The 20,391-nt window shown below is 48.1% G+C and overlaps 1 protein-coding gene across 1 annotated transcript in view; it reads left to right on the top strand.

Annotated features, from left to right (window-relative positions):
- LOC134958615 (inter-alpha-trypsin inhibitor heavy chain H3-like) overlaps positions 1-20,391 on the top strand; it is a 143,455-nt gene that overhangs the window by 82,124 nt on the left and 40,940 nt on the right. The window contains exons 11-14 of the mRNA XM_063941323.1: positions 10,577-10,762; positions 12,513-12,652; positions 16,899-17,059; positions 18,280-18,312. Of these exons, the coding sequence (XP_063797393.1) occupies positions 10,577-10,762; positions 12,513-12,652; positions 16,899-17,059; positions 18,280-18,312 (520 nt within the window). The remainder of the gene's footprint in view (positions 1-10,576; positions 10,763-12,512; positions 12,653-16,898; positions 17,060-18,279; positions 18,313-20,391) is intronic.

Here is a 20,391-nt window from a genome sequence, read left to right as displayed (position 1 = left end):
CGTGTCTCTTACGCTGCGTGCGCAGTCCTTTACTTTGTCCGAGACACGTGTACAAAACCCTGCGTCCGCAATAAAACAAATCACACAGCTTCTATAAATGTGAGCAATGCTCGCTCACTTAACATAACACACAGTTTTTTCTGTATAAACCTTTACAACCAGGCCAGACTGCGTTTGTGCTTTACACTTACTTCCTTAAACATTTATTTTAGTTTTATAGCAACAAATGTATTCGGTTTCACACAGATCTATAATGAATCTAGTAATAATCAATAATTTCAATGATATGATTCAGATTGGATAGCTATCTTGCAAAACATACACTGATATAAATATACACATAATTATAATATTATATATATGTACCATTCACTGGTCTCCTATGAGACTCATTTACACATTCAGTGCTTCTAATTTGCATATCAAAGCTATGTGCTTTTGCCTGCCTGTAAAAGTTGTTTTTCACTGCTAAGAAAAAGCAGTTACACAGGTTAATTAACATTTCAATGGCTATCCTAAACTAGCAAGCAGATTTAACTAAATCCTGGAGGAAAAAGAAAAAAAACTTTGTTTATATCTGTGTGTAATTCTTACATCAAGTATTCATCTATTAACTCTCACTAGGCCCAGCTGAAACTATTTGTAATTGACTATGGCACAGGTTCTCAAACTCGGTCCTCAGGACCCCACACGGTTCATGTTTTGCAGGTCACCTGCAGATTTTTAAACTGTGACAGTTGGTGATACACAGTGCAGCTGCCGGGTGACCTGGAAAACGTGAACCGTGTGGGGTCCCGAGGACCGAGTTTGAGAACCACTGGACTATGGCATGGGTTAAATAAATGCATTGGTAACTCATAAATGGTGTTTGATGTGACCAAGGGAAGCTGATTATTCTGAGCAGTGAAAATCAGCCATTTAGAAAATGACCTTCCCAAAATGGCCGCAGCTCCTCCCCCTTCCACATCCATGAGGGTTACACAAAATGGTGGACAGGCCATGTGGTTAGTCCAAAATAGAGGACAGACCATGCGGCTTCCTTTGTCACAAAGAAATCACACATCATACAAGCACCAGAAGTTATTTTAGGCCTGAGTTAAAAAATAAAAACTATATCAAGGCTATGCCGCAATTTTTAAATATACTTTTAAACCTACTTAACAGATAAACAGTCCAATCTGAATCAAACACAATATGACTTATTTGAACCTTATTTTGCAACAATAAAAATACATTTTAGCATCTTAAATATTATGAGAAACGCACTGTCCCTTGAATTTCATATCAGCATCTTACTAATAACACAACAATACACACGGATATGATTTTCTCAGCTTTTAGGATGCATCCATCACAAGCTGATCGACCACAGCGTCGCGTTTATAATGTACAGTGCATCATTAAGAACCTGATATTCTGGACGAGCTCCCATCTAAGAATGCCAAATTGATTTCTCACAAATATTTAAAATGCCCGCTCTAATATATATTGTAAATGCCTGCATCTCTTATTACCATATCCCATGAATGTGCGCTATACATCGCAAAACACTGCATCCCATAAGAGAAAACAATACACCCACACATTATCTGAGTTCCAAAGCTCATTTATGTATATATTTGTTATTAAAAGGATATGGATTCAATATATATTACAAAGTACAGTATACCTATAGTTACATGGTTACACTCACACAGTAAGCAGTTAATACATACAATTACATACAATTACATACAGTTACAGGCCAGCGATACAATTACCATTCCCTCCAATGCATCTTATGTCTCCCTCTCTCTGTAAATAAATACAGGAACTGAACTGGCAGCAAGTCCATCATCCTCTAAGACCAAAAAGCTACTAACTTCCTGTGTGGTCAATGTGTTATCTAGTTTCTGGGGGAGGGATTCACGATGAGTCACCAGTTCCTTTGTATATGCTGAACAGGTTCAGCCTTGGGAACGTCCAAAGGGCTGGCCTGAGTTTCCTGTCCACTATGTTACGTTCCTGATGCTCAGAACTAGAGAGATGTTGCGTAGTGAGTCCAGAGCACCAGGACGTGACGCTGAAATAAGGGGTGGTACGGGAATAGCCCCTAGCACCCTACCCCCATTGTTTTACCCGTGTGGTCAGTTCACGCCTGAGTGACTATGGTTTCTTGGGCCCACGGCAGCCGCGTTAGAAGGGCGGATTAGGTCTGCCCAACTCCGATGCCCCCAGGTCCTAGAGTGAGACAAGGCGTGAACCGAGACAGGATAATAACAAGGGGACCTCTAACTAGAGAAAACAGAAAGCTAGGGGCTACTAACTACCCTAAAACTAAATATATGTGCGGCACGCCGCCAAAGGAAAAGAACAACAAAAGATACCACTGTCCACTCCCCCACACGGCCCTGCCGAGTTCCGGGGAGGACAGTGAAAAGCGGAAACCTCCGCAAAAACCACCAATACAAAATTAACACAAGGACTAAGCGGCCTAGGCCGCAACACGCGGCAGAAGCCGCTACTCACGAAACCGGGAGAGAACCCCAACAAGCGAAAAACCCCAGATGACTGCAACAGGTTCACTTGGACAGGAAGGATTCCCAGGACCGGCTTCAGAACTCCAGAACTCAGGAGCACAGGGAGCAGGATCGACCAGATACAGCTGACCAGGAACAGACGTTGCAAGGCAGGAACAGCATACAGGAAGCTATCACTGGCGAGGCTGCAGTGTGCTGGCTCCCATAAAAAGACCCTGCTGGCCAATGACAGGAGGGCCAGCAAGACCAGCCCCCAGACCCTAATTACTAGTTGTCAGATTGTGTTTGGTCTGTGTCCCCGGAGGGGGCGCTAGTGGGTCAGTGGAGGTAGGAGGAAAGAGACGAGGAGGTTGTATCACGTTCTTGCGCATGAGCGCAAAGGTATTTTATTCAGCAGATAAGTTTAAACAGAAATGCAGCAGAAATAATATATCAGATGAGAAAACACTTGGAATGATAACAAATAGTCTATGGCAATGGATGATAGGTGACTTGAGAAATCATATCCGGAAATAAAACAACAGAATGAATGTCAATGAAATGATTCTGGTTTGGGAACCAGAGCAGGGTTATAAAACAGAGAACTAAGGCAGTAGATGGATATTGCAAACCTGAGCATAAGCAGGAGACCAACTCACAGTGCAGGTGATGAAGCACTGGCAGCAGCAAGCTGTGTCACAGGTGGAGGAATGAACACACCTGGAGTTTAGTCTTCAACTGCAGGCTGAAGCACACAAGGTGGTGATGAGTGTGAAGCCCAATGCAGGTTGCTGGTATTGCTGAGCCTTGAAGTTCCACGGGAGCAAGCAGAATCACCAGGAGTATAAGTTCTTAGCAGAGAACCAGGAACTCAGGAGAAACAGGAGCCGATCCTTTCATGCAGGTTGTCAGAATGACACAAAGTCCAGGATGCCTGTGAGGTGAAACTGTAGCCTCCTATATACCCCATGGTGTGCAGGGATTGGATGGAGGAAAGGACAGTGGGTGCGGCCACGCACCGGATTGGCCGCAGTATACTAGCTGTTTGGAAACTGTCATGGCGGCGCCCACGCCGCGGCCCAGCGGGGACGCGGCGCGCACACGCCCGCTGGCTCAGGAGTGTTCCCAGGACCTTGATGATGTCCCATGGCAGGGGCATAGGCGACAGGTGACCGCAGGGAGCCAGGACGGAGTCCGCAGCGGCGGACGGAAGCCAGTCTGGTAAGCCGATTCCTGACAGTACCCCCTCCTTTAGGGGTGGACACCGAACACCCACGTGGTTTGGAGGGATGAGTGCTGTGGAAGATACGGACCAACCTAGGAGCATGGACATCAGATGAATTCACCCAGCTTCTCTCCTCTGGGCCATAACCGAACCAATCGACCAGGTACTGGAGACGTCCATACCGGCAACGAGAGTCCAGAATCTTGTTGATCTCAAATTCCACGCCCCGCTGAGTTCGAACCTTGGGACCTACTGGAAGAGTATTCTGAAAGCGGTTTAGGATTAGAGGTCTGAGGAGAGAAATGTGAAAGGCATTAGAAATACGAAGTGAAGGTGGTAATTTCAACTTGTAAGCCACTGGGTTGATGACACTCTCAATAGGGTAAGGACCAATGAAGCGTGGTGCAAACTTCATGGATGGGACCCTGAGACGAAGGTTGCGGGTTGATAACCAAACCCTGTCCCCCGGTTTCAAATGGGGAACCGCACGTCTCTTGCGGTCGGCGTAGATCTTGTATCGACTGGAGGCTTTTTTGAGGGAAACATGAATTCTTTTCCAAATGGAGGAAAACTGAGTCAGAGCAGTAGTGGCAGCAGGAACATCCAAGTGAGGGAGTTCTTGGAATTCAGGTACTCGAGGATGTTGCCCGTAGACTGCAAAGAATGGTGTCGTGTCTGTAGCAGTGTGGTAACGAAAGTTATGGGCGAACTCGGCCCATGGGAGCAGATTGAACCAATCATCCTGGGAGGATGTCACATATAACCTTAGAAAAGTCTCAAGTTCTTGATTGACTCTCTCTGTCTGCCCATTCGTCTGAGGATGGTATGATGACGAGAATTTCAATTTTATCTGCATGGCAGAACAGAGGGCCCTCCAAAACCTCGCTACAAACTGTACCCCCCGATCAGATATTATTTCGGAGGGTAAACCGTGTAAACGGAAGATCTCCTGTAGGAAGATCTGGGCAAGTTTCGGGGCAGAAGGGAGACCCTGGAGAGGAACGAAATGAGCCATCTTGGAAAATCTGTCCACTACAACCCAAATAGTGTTATGTCCCTGAGAAGGTGGAAGATCAGTGATAAAATCCATTGATAGGTGAGACCAAGGACGATTAGGGACAGATAAGGGTTGTAACTGACCTGCTGGAGACTGACGAGGAGTCTTGTGCTGCACACATTTCGGACAGGATGCCACGAAGTCCTGGATGTCCACTTTCATCTTCGGCCACCAATATGATGCAGAAAGGAACTTGAATGTCTTCAGGACACCAGGATGACCAGAGAACTTGGATTGGTGGGCCCAAGCTAGCAACTTGGGACGGAGTTCTGGGGAAACAAAAGTCTTACCCGGAGGTGGAGCTGGAGAGACTTGAGAGGCAGCGAAAACCACGGGACTCAGGATGGAATGTGGCACAGAGTCAGATGTTCCCTCTTCTGATTCCATGGACCGGGATAATGCGTCAGCTTTCACATTCTGTGAACCTGGGCGGAAATGAAGCCTGAAATTAAAACGTGAGAAAAACATAGCCCACCTGGACTGGCGAGGGTTAAGGCACTGAGCTGCTTTTAGGTATAGCAGGTTTTTATGATCCGTGAAGATGTTAAACGGATGTTTAGCCCCTTCTAGGAGATATCTCCATTCCTCGAGAGCCAGTTTGATTGCCAGTAACTCTTGATCTCCCACGGAGTAGTTAGCTTCTGCGGGAAGAAACTTGCGAGAAAAGAATCCACAAGGGTGAACTTTCCCATCAGATCCCTTCTGGGAGAGAACAGCTCCAACCCCAACTGTAGAGGCATCTACCTCCAACTCGAACGGCCTGTTGACATCTGGCTGTGACAGCACTGGAGCAGACATAAAGGCTAGCTTGATCTTCCGGAAGGCTGCCAAGGCTTCTTCTGACCAGTTGGAATGATCTGCCCCTTTCCGAGTCAGGTTGGTAATAGGAGCGATGAGAGTGGAGAATCCTCGAATAAATTTTCTATAATAGTTGGCAAAACCCAGGAACCGCTGGATAGATTTGAGGGAGTTTGGAATGGACCAATTGGCAATGGCTTCCAATTTTGCCGGGTCCATCTGAAGATCCGATCCGGAAATTATATACCCCAGGAAGGGTATAGAGGGAACTTCGAAGGTACATTTAGATAATTTCCCGTAGAGACGGTTCTCACGAAGACGTCGGAGAACTTCACAGACTTGTAGGCGATGAGATGGAAGGTCTTGAGAAAAGATAAGAATATCATCTAAGTAAACAACAAGGTACTTATACAGGACATCACGAAAGATCTCGTTCACGAAGTGTTGGAATACCGCTGGAGCATTACTTAACCCAAATGGCATTACCAGGTATTCATAATGGCCATCTCGAGTGTTGAAGGCTGTCTTCCACTCGTCACCACTCCGGATTCTGATGAGATTATAGGCACCGCGGAGATCTAACTTGGTGAAGATGCGAGCCCCCTTAACTCTATCAAAAAGTTCGGTAATAAGTGGTAGAGGATAACTATTCTTGATGGTAATGTCATTGAGACCCCGATAGTCAATGCATGGACGTAATCCACCATCCTTCTTTTTGACGAAGAAGAACCCTGCACCAGCGGGTGAAGATGACGGACGGATGAATCCTTTCTGAAGATTCTCTCTGATGTAATTACTCATCGCCTCTGTTTCAGGAACAGACAAAGGGTAGGTGCGCCCCCTGGGTGGCTTCTTGCCAGGAAGGAGATCGATGGGACAATCCCATTCCCTATGGGGCGGCAGGATATCAGCAGCCTTTTCACAGAAGACGTCTGCGAAATCTTGATAAGCTGCTGGGAGTGTTAGCTGTGACTTTACTTCGGTAGACTTGATGGGACACACTTGGGCTAAGCAGGAATGATGACAGTGTGAACTCCATGAGGTAAGCTGCAACGTTGTCCAGTCGAACTGTGGGTTATGTAGTTGAAGCCAAGGCATGCCCAAGACAATCTCCTGGGTGGCTTGAGGGATGACCAGGAACTTGATCACTTCTGAATGGAGAAATCCAACTCCCAGAACCACTGGGGTAGTTTGATGTGAAATGTTCCCTTTAGAGATTCTACTACCATCCACAGCAGTAATGTATACAGGATAAGAGAGTTCACAGGTAGACAAGCAAAATTTGTTTACCGCAGCTTGGGTGATAAAATTTCCTGCAGCACCGCAGTCCACTAATGCTGACGCAGACTGGAGCCCAACGGAAGTTTCTAACGTCACTGGAAGAATGAGATCTTGTTGAGAAGGAGCTTGACTGAATGATCCTAACTTGACTCCTCCCTTACAAGTCAGGATCTGGCGTTTCCCGAACGCATCGTGCAGGAGTTAATTTGATGACCCGCAGCAGCACAGTATAGGCAAAGCCTCTCTCGTATTCTTCTTGCCCGCTCCTCAGGGGTTAGGCGGGACCTATTTACCTGCATAGGCTCGTCAGAAGAAGGAGGCTGAAACTGTACAGAAGGTATGAACCTTACTCTGCGAGGTTCACTCCGAGCGCGTTCATTATTGCGTTCGCGGATGCGAGAGTCCAGCTTTATACACAGGGAGATCAAGTCAGACAGTTGAACAGGAATGTCACGGGTTGCCAGTTCGTCCTTGATCCGATCCGAAAGTCCGTGCCAGAAGGTTGCTACCAGAGCTTGGTTGTTCCATTGGACTTCTGCAGCCAACGTCTGGAACTGGATGACATATTGTCCCATGCTTCGGTTACCTTGACGAAGTTGGATCAGGTCTGCCGAAGCTGATGTTGCACGACCAGGCTCGTCAAAGATCCGTCTAAAGGTTGACACGAAGTCAGAGTAGTTATTGATCAGAGGGTCAGCACGTTCCCACAAAGGAGACACCCAATTCAGAGCAGATCCAGAGAGTAAGGAAATGATGTAGGCAACCTTGGACCTTGGTGTAGGAAAGTTATGTGGTAATAACTCAAACTGTATTTCGCACTGATTAAGAAACCCGCGACATAATTTAGGACTGCCATCATATTTGCTCGGCACGGGCAGGTGCAGACGTGACACTGGAGCTGATGCAGCCGACATAGAAGAACTTACAGCACTGGCAGGTGCTGGGGTAACAGTAGGTGAGAGTACACTTGGCAGGGACTGCTGCAGTGTATCCAATCGGGAGGACATCCCTTGTAGAAAGTGAAGCATCTGCTGCTGCGCAACCTCTTGACCATCCAGACGGGAGACCAGATTTTGCAAGGCCTCTGACCCCACACTCCGTCCACCATCCGAGTCCATCGATCCTGGACTTACTGTCAGATTGTGTTTGGTCTGTGTCCCCGGAGGGGGCGCTAGTGGGTCAGTGGAGGTAGGAGGAAAGAGACGAGGAGGTTGTATCACGTTCTTGCGCATGAGCGCAAAGGTATTTTATTCAGCAGATAAGTTTAAACAGAAATGCAGCAGAAATAATATATCAGATGAGAAAACACTTGGAATGATAACAAATAGTCTATGGCAATGGATGATAGGTGACTTGAGAAATCATATCCGGAAATAAAACAACAGAATGAATGTCAATGAAATGATTCTGGTTTGGGAACCAGAGCAGGGTTATAAAACAGAGAACTAAGGCAGTAGATGGATATTGCAAACCTGAGCATAAGCAGGAGACCAACTCACAGTGCAGGTGATGAAGCACTGGCAGCAGCAAGCTGTGTCACAGGTGGAGGAATGAACACACCTGGAGTTTAGTCTTCAACTGCAGGCTGAAGCACACAAGGTGGTGATGAGTGTGAAGCCCAATGCAGGTTGCTGGTATTGCTGAGCCTTGAAGTTCCACGGGAGCAAGCAGAATCACCAGGAGTATAAGTTCTTAGCAGAGAACCAGGAACTCAGGAGAAACAGGAGCCGATCCTTTCATGCAGGTTGTCAGAATGACACAAAGTCCAGGATGCCTGTGAGGTGAAACTGTAGCCTCCTATATACCCCATGGTGTGCAGGGATTGGATGGAGGAAAGGACAGTGGGTGCGGCCACGCACCGGATTGGCCGCAGTATACTAGCTGTTTGGAAACTGTCATGGCGGCGCCCACGCCGCGGCCCAGCGGGGACGCGGCGCGCACACGCCCGCTGGCTCAGGAGTGTTCCCAGGACCTTGATGATGTCCCATGGCAGGGGCATAGGCGACAGGTGACCGCAGGGAGCCAGGACGGAGTCCGCAGCGGCGGACGGAAGCCAGTCTGGTAAGCCGATTCCTGACACTAGTTGACGTGCAGCTGCCCTGCTGCACGAGCAACTAATCAATCCTATCTGGCAACGGGGAACGTGGTCCGCCAATGGCGTCCCCGTTGCTATGGACCCAGCGGCTGAGGACGCCCGGTGTCCTAGCGTTGCCAGGGACCCGGCAGCTACAGTACGCACGGCGTCCTGGCGTTGCTAGGCGCCGGGCGGGCAGGGAGGTAGTGCAGCGGCCGTGGGCGTCGATCGGAAGCAGACCGAGCTGCGCCGCGGACCGCGGCACCTAACACACTACCTGTTTGGTCTATGTATTGTTCTAATAAAAGTGATTTTAGCTTTTATACATGCAATCATAATTATCCGCTGCAATGTCCCACAACTTCACAACAAGCATCAAATGAATCTACACATCAATCTGGTTGCTTCAATAGTAAACATGACCGGTCTATCTGGTTTCGTTCAAATAATACACATACATGACACCACTCCATCATATACAATTCTAAATCATCATGATGTCTGGCGCTTGATATTATTATAATTATGTACTGTATGAGATAAGTGTTGAATCCATCTCTGTGGCATGTCCGTGTAAATGCGTGTGTTACCATATATTGCTGTGCTCGCTGCGCGTATTTGCAAGTATAGCGACTTATATGTGTGTAGTTTGTATGTTCTCTTTATGTAATATTTTTGACTTTGACAGCTCGACTGCGAGAGATGTCTCCACCTGGGCTCAGCACTTGCACACCTGCTCTAGATTCTCGACCGTCTGCGTATGTGCAGAGTGCAACCAGACCCAACGCGTTTCGTCCACTATGAATTTCTTCAGGGGATACATTACTGATTCTGAGCTGCATTTTAATGTAGCAACACCCAATAATATTTTAGACATATCATCGCTTCTATGCAAAGTGGAAAAGAACTAATACATTTATATTAAAAATTGAAAACTAGAAAATAAATGCAAAGTGATATTTCAAGCAGAGAAGCAGAGTATAATTAATCCAATGTGGACGGACTTAATGGACGATTAGATTTCAGCTTCAAGGACTTGTATATGTCCCTATCCATGATGTCTATAGTTGTATAGCTAATTATTATATTACATTCTCAGTTTTTATATATATATTTTCTAGAATGCTTGGCGGTGCCTGGCTTTTATCCTTTTTTTATTTATTTTTTCTATCTCCACACCCTCCAACACTTTCTCCCCACCTCTCCTTCTCCCTCCAACACTGTCTCTCTCTATCACAGTCCCCTCATTCTCTCCTGTGTGTCTCTGATACAAGTGGGCGGTGTCAGAGTACAGACCAGCTGTCATTACATGTGATGACATCATTTATATCAGCAGTCGATTTTATTATATAGATTTTCATGATTTGCCAGCATTTAAAGGACAAATTATAAGTGCTGCACCTCATTAGGGATGTAGAGTTGGGTTCACTGGTTGTCAGGTGCTCGCAGGACTAAAGACACGCGTCAGGGGTGTTTATCGGGAGACGATACAGTACCTCAGAGATAAAAACAGGATCCAGGCGGCCCCCTGGGTGTGAGTAGATGGATGCAGATCTTGCTGCGGGAAGCAATAACCCTGAATAACCCTCACTGTCCACAATTTCCATCATTAACTTGCAAAACTCTTTTTCTTCACCCTGCAGAATTTCTACAAAGAAGTTGCGTTCCCTGTGCTCCTGGACGTTTCCCTACAATATCCCGATTTTTCTGTCAGCGCATTAACCCAGAACAACTTCAGACATTACTACCAGGGATCAGAAATAGTTGTCGCCGGATATTTGGAAAATAACGACGTGGACATTTTAACAGGGCAGGTCACCGCACAAGGTGTGAGTATCGGTGGTCAGCGGGAGAACAGCGACATTTGCGCAGTAGCGGTTTCCCAGCGCAGTGACGACTGATTGCTCCCACACAGCAATACATAGGTGTAGAATGTATGGTCATTTTTTATTTAAAGCTGGAATTTGACATTTCCATATATTTGCCTCTAAATGTGTCCCTAAAAAAGGGAATTCCAACTTGAAACTGCACCCATTAAATTACTAACACTGCAGCTGCAGCGACTCCTGACTGCAGAGGTATTACTTCCAACCCGCGCATGTGTCCTTGTATCCTGAATTTTAGTAATTGCCACATTGCAATCGCTGATGCGCCTAATCTAGTAACACTGTGAGCTTTTCAGGCCAGCGACCTCAAACCTGTACTATTCTCTGGTGGAAAAAGCTCTTCCTGCAATTTGCGAAACATCAGCTGTACGACGTTTATGTTACGCTTTTTCCGTTACCATTCCACACTGTATTTGCAAATTCTGTAGACATTATAGGGGGTATTCAATTAGGACGGCAATTTTTGCTATTTTTCAGGTCGAATGGAGATTCTCCCTATGCAATAACAGGGCCATTTTGTCGCCTAGGCTAAAAATTCAGCAGGAGCGAAAAAACATGTGGCTTGGCGAATTTGCGTGTTTTTGAACTTGCAAAAGCACAGGCTGTTTTCGACGATTTTGAGGCATTTATCTCCAATGCCCAAAAAATTGCGAAAATGCATTGTCGAAAATGCTTTAAAAATGGGAGAAAACAGCCCGCAATTGAATACGCAGGGGGGGGGGGGGGGCCGAAGTCAATAGCTCTGTAGTTGTCATTGCTAATTGAATACCCCTCATAGTCTATCAATAGAACTGGGGTGACAGTGGGGAATCCATTGTGCTGTGTAGTGGGGTTGGGATAGGGCTTAGGGGCACTTAAGGGTAAATTCTGTGCGGGACACGGGAGATTAACCCACTATTCTGGGGGGTACTGGGGACTACCACAAAAATTGGGAGTGTCCCGCAGCTTCCGGCAGCGTTGGTAAGCATGGTGTGAATCCTGGGAACAGTTCCATATGGCATGACGGAGAGATGACCGGAGAGGCGAGTAATCGTACCACCTCTCCCGTGACTCTCTAATGCATCTCAGCGCTGAGACAACCTGCGTCGCTGTGCTAAGAGGACATGCAGGATGGCGCTGACAAAAGTGGTCGGTGAATACATTTGCTCCATTGTACAAATGGAGCGATTCATCCACTGGCCGCATGGTCCCTCTAGACAGAAATCGTAACAACGACGTCTGGATGATAAACGTTTGGCGCTGTCAAGAAAATAAATAAACTTTATCAATCTTGTGCATTATTTTCTAATGAAATAAATTGGGAAGTTCAGTGATATTTAATCCTATACAATTATATTAGAACGAACCTAGGGCCTAATTCAGATCTGATCGCTCCAGCAAATTTGTTAGCAAATGGGAAAAACCATGTGCACTGCAGGGGGGTAGATGTAACATGTGCAGAGAGAGTTAGATTTGAGTGTGGCGTGTTCAAACTGAAATCTGAATTGCAGTGTAAAAATAAAGCAGCCAGTATTTACCCTGGACAGACACAAAATAACCCACCCAAATCTAAATCTCTCTGCACATGTTACATCTGCCCCACCTGCAGTGCACATGGTTTTGCCCATTAGCTAACAAATTTGCTGCTGCGATCAGGTCTGAATTAGGCCCTTAATTCAGTCCTACCTCTGCTAATGTGATCTTCTCCGCACAGGTGTCAGAGCCGTTCTCCATGGAAGTGGTGACTCACATACACGAACAGGAACATATGGCTAAAGAGCAGAGTTACATTTTCGGGGACTTCACAGAGAGACTGTGGGCTTACCTGACCATAGAGCAGCTGCTGAGCAAACAGTAAGATCAGGCTCTGATTGACGATAGTAGCTACATACCGTAGGGCGCATAGGCAAACACAGGAGGGGTTTCCAGTTGCTTGGCAACCCCCCTTCTCTTGTCATGTGGCTCAAATTATGACAACAATAGCAATGGTATATAATACTATTACTAGAGCTGCCACCACATCATGCAGTGTAAGGGGCAGAGCAGAGCTGCTGCACATGTCCAGTGGTAGCAGCTTCTTCTTCCAAGTTTGCTGTGTGTGTGGATCTGAGTCCTCAATCAGTGCACTGGACCAGAGAGTAGCTACCAGGAAGAAGAGACAGGAACCTCACCATGAGGTGGGAGAATGTGTGCTTAGAAAATGCAGTACTGGTTCTATTATGTTTGTGTATTTTTTCATTATTTAAATATGTTTGATACAGCCTATGCTATAGACCACCTATATTGTGTTAAATATTAATACTGTATTCCATACACTATCCAGTGTATAAAAAGAATAGTGTTTACATTAATATCCAGGGTCGTTACTAGGTTCTTCTACCGCTCCCCCAGACTCCCGCACTTTCTTCAATGTTCCACAGAGTGGGAGATTATGGACTGCATTTGGAAACCCCCCTCTAGAAATCCTGCATTTGCCACTGGGGCGGCCCCAGTGGCGCATCCATAATGGCTGCAGAGTTTGAGGTGCACGTGGCCTCTGGGTCAAGGGGGAGCCGTCCCTACCTATACCCAGTGCATTTACTTGGTGGGTTAGTCCAGTTCTGGTATTGTACAGTGCTGTGTAGGTCGGTGCAGGTCGGCATTGTCGGTAATTGTCAGCGCGCAGCTCACCAGGATGGACTTGCAGACTCGGGAAAATTCACAACAACAACAACAACAAAAGTTAAAAAAATAAACATAAATGAGAAACGTGGATTCCTGCATCAGCCTTCCTTTTCCTCACATTATCCCTCCGGATCCTCACATTATCCCTCCAGATCCTGGCATCAGCCCTCCGTTTCCTCACATTATCCCTCCGGATCCTGGCATCAGCCCTCAGGATCCTCACATTATCCCTCCGGATCCTCACATTAGCCCTCCGTTTCCTCACATTATACCTCCATTTCCTCACATTATCCCTCCGGATCCTCACATTATCCCTCCGTTTCCTTACATTATCCCTCCGTTTCCTCACATTATCCCTCCGGATCCTCACATTATCCCTCCAGATCCTGGCATCTGCCCTCAGGATCCTCACATTATCCCTCCGGATCCTGGCATCAGCCCTCCGTTTCCTCACATTATCTCTCCGGATCCTGGCATCAGCCCTCCGTTTCCTCACATTATCCCTCCGGATCCTGGCATCAGCCCTCAGGATCCTCACATTATCCCTCCGGATCCTCACATTATCCCTCCGGATCCTCACATTAGCCCTCCGTTTTCCTTACATTATCCCTCCGTTTCCTCACATTATCCCTCCGGATCCTCACATTATCCCTCCAGATCCTGGCATCAGCCCTCAGGATCCTCACATTATCCCTCCGTTTCCTCACATTATCCCTCCATTTCCTCACATTATCCCTCCGTTTCCTCACATTAGCCCTCCGGAACCTCACATTATCCCTCCGTTTCCTCACATTATCTCTCAGTTTCCTCACATTATCCCTCCAGATCCTGGCATCTGCCCTCCGGATCCTCGCATCAGCCCTCCGAATCCTGGCATCAGTCCTCCAGATCCTGGCATCAGCCCTCCGAATCCTGGCATCGGTCCTCCAGATCCTCGCATCAGCCCTCTGGATCCTGGCATCAGCCCTCCGGATCCTCGCATGAGCCCTCCGTTTTCTCACATTATCCCTCCGGATCCTCATATTAGCCCTCCGGAACCTGGCATCAGCCCTCAGGACCCTCACATTATCCCTCCAGATCTTGGCATCAGCCCTCCAGATCCTCGCATCAGCCCTCCTAATCCTGGCATCAGCCCTCCAGATCTTGGCATCAGCCCTCCAGATCCTCACATCAGCCCTCCGGATCCTCACATTATCCCTCCAGATCCTCGCATCAGCCCTCCGGATCCTCACATTATCCCTCCAGATCCTCGCATCAGCCCTCCTAATCCTGGCATCAGCCCTCCTAATCCTGGCATCAGCCCTCCAGATCCTCGCATCAGCCCTCCGGATCCTCACATTATCCCTCCAGATCCTCGCATCAGCCCTCCGGATCCTCACATTATCCCTCCAGATCCTCGCATCAGCCCTCCGGATCCTCACATTATCCCTCCAGATCCTGGCATCAGCCCTCCGGATCCTCACATTATCCCTCCAGATCCTGGCATCAGCCCTCCGGATCCTCACATTATCCCTCCAGATCCTGGCATTAGCCCTCTGGATCCTCACATTAACCCTCCAGATCTTGGCATCAGCCCTCCAGATCCTCGCATCAGCCCTCCTAATCCTGGCATCAGCCCTCCAGATCTTGGCATCAGCCCTCCAGATCCTCACATCAGCCCTCCTAATCCTGGCATCAGCCCTCCAGATCTTGGCATCAGCCCTCCAGATCCTCGCATCAGCCCTCCGGATCCTCACATTAACCCTCCAGATCTTGGCATCAGCCCTCCAGATCCTCGCATCAGCCCTCCAGATCTTGGCATCAGCCCTCCAGATCCTCACATCAGCCCTCCTAATCCTGGCATCAGCCCTCCGGATCCTCACATTAACCCTCCAGATCTTGGCATCAGCCCTCCAGATCCTCGCATCAGCCCTCCAGATCTTGGCATCAGCCCTCCAGATCCTCACATCAGCCCTCCTAATCCTGGCATCAGCCCTCCGGATCCTCACATTAACCCTCCAGACCCTGGCATTATCCCTCCAGATCTTCATTTTTATTCACATAAGGGGAAGAAACAGCGGGTGTGATTCAGATCTGATCGTAGAATGCTAACGGCACGCCCCCTCCCGCCCCGCGACCGCCTCTGCCTGTCAATCAGGTAGAGGCCATCGCAGCTCTGGGATACTTTTGGCATCTCATGGGCCTCCTGGGGTGCGCATGCGCAGTGCGACCGCTGTGCGTGCGCAATCCCCAAAGGGCTTCAGACTGCGGTCGCTGCAGCAATCCAGCCTGAATTAGGCCGAGCATCTGTTTTGCCTTTGTTATAGTAAATGACTCTCTCTGTGTGTGATGAGGTATCTGGGATTTACCTCAAGTTAACCTCTTCCCAATTCCCAATACAAATTACACCTCAGAGGTTAGTGACATCCTGTCACGGGTCCCTAGGAAGAGAAAGGAAGAGTTAATGTCCATATTCCCCATCATGGTTCATATGTGTGGAGTTTATATGTGCTCACATTTATTGCGTTTCCTCCAGGTACTCCGGCTTCCTCCCACAATCCAAACATCATTCTGGTAGGATAAGTGTCTTGGTGCTAAATGGGACGGCCATGCCAAATATGGATCCATAACCACGTCCGCTTGTTAAAATATGGACATCAAAACGCGGAGTTTAGGCCCATTTCTTCTCCTCCACTGCTGGCCCAGGCCCACCCCAAACAAGCCCGTTCCCGGGCAATTAGTACCCAACCCCTCTCGGCACTCCTGATCAGGGTTTCCCAATCTTGTATCATGTGCCCCTTATTCAAGTACTCCCTAACACAGGTCATTTGATATCAGTTTAACCCAACTACCCCCAAAACTGTGTACAGTTATATAAACGGGTTGTCTTCAGTATGCCAACTGACGGGATCCCGGCGCACAGTATACCGGCACCGGAATCCCGACAGCCGGCATACCGACACTTATTCTCCCTCGTGGGGGTCCACGACGCCCCTGGAGGGAGAATAAAATAGCGTGGCGCGCGTGCCCGTAGCGTGGCGAGCGCAGTGAGCCCACAAGGGGCTCATTTGCGCTCGCCACACTGTTGGTAAGCCGGCGGTCGGGCTCCCGGCGCCGGTATGCTGGTCGCCGGGAGCCCGACCGCCGGCATACCATAGTGAACCCATATAAAGTACTCCCCTAACGTGTGCTGAAGTATAGCAAGCAATACCATTACCAATATAAATATGGCAATACCAATATAAATGATTTTTTTTATATATTCCATTTTTCTTTGCTTTATGAAAGTTTTAATCTTTGATTTGTTATAGTTTTTTTGTCTGTGTGAATTTAGGCAAAAATAAGACTGACTGTAATTCCCGACATTTTGTCATAGCCTTGTCGCTGTGGTAATTGGTTACTTTCCGTGGCGCAAGTCTATTCACGATGAGTGTTTTTCTTTACCTCCTGTTCCCAGGGTCTCGGCTGAGGGCGAGGAAAAGAACAATATCACAGAGGAAGCCCTGTCCCTGTGCTTGAAGTACAACTTTGTGACCCCTCTCACCTCGATGGTTATCACCTCCCCCGAGGACCGAGACGACAAGAAGAAAATAGTGGCAAACAAACCAAAGGAAGATGGCAAGTTTTATCAGTGATGACCCACGCAAGGGCTGAGTGTAGAGTCAGTTATATGGGATATGTCGTCTGAGGTCGCACAACTTTCTTGGAGGGTGGCGGGGGGGGGGGGGGGGGGGGGGCGGGCGGGGGGAGACCTATCAAGTCCTGGGGAGAGACAAAGTGGAAAAGTTGTTCAAAACAACCAATCAGCTGTCGTAACATGTTTAAACTCCTGTTAATAATTTCTCTATATGTGCAATGTTCTGATGTCATCACTTATAATTGATGCCCTCTGATGTCATCACTTATAATTTATGACCTCTGATGTCATCACTGCAGTGTACATTAGGAAAACTTGTGTATTACAAGGAGTAATGCACCCTCCACTGTTAATTGTTACAGATATTAGACCTCTAAGATCCTCCAGCTGTAGCGCTGTAGGAAAGTACAAAGGTACTCAACCTGAGTGATAAACTTGCAGTCTTCTAGGTAACATAAATGAATTCACACTTGGAGCATGGCTATTTAAAGTGTAGCAACTTATAATTTCATGAATTCTTGACATTATAACCTGCTTATTTTGCTTTGCTATTCAGATATGGATGATGATTATGAATATGCCCAGGGACGTAGGTGTTACTTTTATATTTCTAACACACTGTCCCCTCTTCTCCCATTTCTCCATTCAGCACTTCTCTCCCTCTTTTTTTTCTTCTCTCTCTCCCCCTCTTACTCCATCTTTCTCTTCCCCCTCATCTTTCTGTTTCTCTCATTCTCTCTGCTTGGGTCACTCTCCTCTTTTCTCCTCTACAGAGTGTTCTTCTTTCTGTATGTGGCCTGTGCATCCCTGGGAGCCATTTTCCTTTCTTCCATACTGTTATGCATATTTGGTTCAGGATAATGCGATGTTGTTATTGGGTAATGGCGCAGAGATCTTGCGGCATTTCAGAATCACAAATCTTCTGCCTCGCCTGTCCCTATATCTTCTACTGGACCCTTCCATCACTGCTCTTCTTCCATTCCTCCGGTAATAAGACAGGATGTGGTCCTGGACGCATATTCTTGTTTCATTGTCCTGGTTGCAGGATGGTTCGGTGGAGGGAATGGGGGTGGAGGTATACTGCGGTTTGGACAAATGGGGGGTTGGTTGTATGGGGGGGTATATAGTGTATTATAAGTGTAATGTATTAATCACTGAACCCCTGATTTACTCCACTGCATCATTTTCCTATTTATTACAGGCTCTCTATTCCCAATTAGGCCTTCCAAGAAACGTAAGTTCTTATACAAATGTAACTCTGAGTGTCCAGTAATACCAATAGATTCAACATTGTAAGTTAGACAAATGCTGCATGTGAAGCTTGGGGCCTGATTATGGTGCTCACACAATGCCGGTCTTTACGTAATTGAGTGAATATTCACAACAGCGCAAAAAAGTGCTGAAACCCCCCTATGGAGCAGACACAGCGGGAGTATGAGGCTGGAGAGACACAGATGAGGCTGGAGAGACACAGATGGGGAATGAGGCTAGAGTGACACAGATGGGGGATGAGGCTGGAGAGACACAGATGTGGCATGAGGCTGGAGAGACACAGATGGGGGAATGAGGCTGGAGAAACACAGATGTGGCATGAGGCTGGAGAGACACAGATGAGGCATGAGGCTGGAGAGACACAGATGGGGAATGAGGCTGGAGAGACACAGATGGGGAATGAGGCTGGAGAGACACAGATGGGGAATGAGGCTGGAGAGACACAGATGGGGAATGAGGCTGGAGAGACACAGATGGGGGAATGAGGCTGGAGAGACACAGACTGGAAGTGAGGCTTGGGAGACACAGATTGGAAGTGAGGCTGGAGAGACACAGATGAGGCATGAGGCTGGAGAGACACAGATGGGGAATGAGGCTGGAGAGACACAGATGGGGAATGAGGCTGGAGAGACACAGATGGGGAATGAGGCTGGAGAGACACAGATGGGGCATGAGGCTGGAGAGACACAGATGGGGGAATGAGGCTGGAGAGACACAGACTGGAAGTGAGGCTTGGGAGACACAGATTGGAAGTGAGGCTGGAGAGACACAGATGGGGAATGAGGCTGGAGAGACACAGATGGGGAATGAGGCTGGAGAGACACAGATGGGGAATGAGGCTGGAGAGACACAGATGGGGCATGAGGCTGGAGAGACACAGATGTGGCATGAGGCTGGAGAGATACAGATGGGGGAATGAGGCTGGAGAAACACAGACTGGAAGTGAGGCTTGAGAGACACAGATTGGAAGTGAGGCTGGAGAGACACAGATGGGAATGAGGCTGGAGAGACACAGATGGGGCATGAGGCTGGAGGGACACAGATGGGGACTGAGGCTGGAGAGACACAGGTGGAGAATGAGGTTGGAGAGATACAGATGGGGAATGATTTCTGGAGAGACACAGATGTGGCATGAGGCTGGAGAGGGACAGATGGGGAATGAGGCTGGAGAGACACAGATGGGTAATGAGGCTGGAGAGACACAGATGAGGAATGAGGCTGGGGAGACACAGATGGGGAATTAGGCTGGAGAGACACAAATGGGGAATGAGGCTGGGGAGACACAGATGGGGAATGAGGCTGGAGAGACACAGATGTGGCATGAGGCCGGAGAGACACCGATGGGAATGAGGCTGGGGAGACACAGATGGGGAATGAGGCTGGAGAGACACAGATGGGGAATGAGGCTGGGGAGACACAGGTGGGGAATGAGGCTGGAGAGACACAGATGGGAATGAGGCTGGAGAGACACAGATGGGGCATGAGGCTGGAGGGACACAGATGGGGACTGAGGCTGGAGAGACACAGATGGGGACTGAGGCTGGAGAGACACAGATGGGGACTGAGGCTGGAGAGACACAGATGGGGACTGAGGCTGGAGAGACACAGATGGGAATGAGGCTGGAGAGACACAGATGGGGCATGAGGCTGGAGGGATACAGATGGGGACTGAGGCTGGAGGGACACAGATGGGGACTGAGGCTGGAGAGACACAGATGGGGACTGAGGCTGGAGAGATACAGATGGGGAATGAGGCTGAAGACACACAGATGGGGAATGATTTCTGGAGAGACATAGATGTGGCATGAGGCTGGAGAGGGACAGATGGGGAATGAGGCTGGAGAGACACAGATGGGTAATGAGGCTGGAGAGACACAGATGAGGAATGAGGCTGGGGAGACACAGATGGGGAATTAGGCTGGAGAGACACAGATGGGGAATGAGGCTGGGGAGATACAGATGGGGAATGAGGCTGGAGAGACACAGATGTGGCATGAGGCTGGAGAGACACCGATGGGAATGAGGCTGGGGAGACACAGAT

This window comes from Pseudophryne corroboree, chromosome 9 (assembly GCF_028390025.1).
Source record: "Pseudophryne corroboree isolate aPseCor3 chromosome 9, aPseCor3.hap2, whole genome shotgun sequence".
Classification (NCBI taxonomy): Eukaryota; Metazoa; Chordata; class Amphibia; order Anura; family Myobatrachidae; genus Pseudophryne; species Pseudophryne corroboree.
The sequence above is the reverse complement of the archived record's forward strand: the minus strand, read 5'-3'. Positions and strand labels throughout refer to the sequence as shown.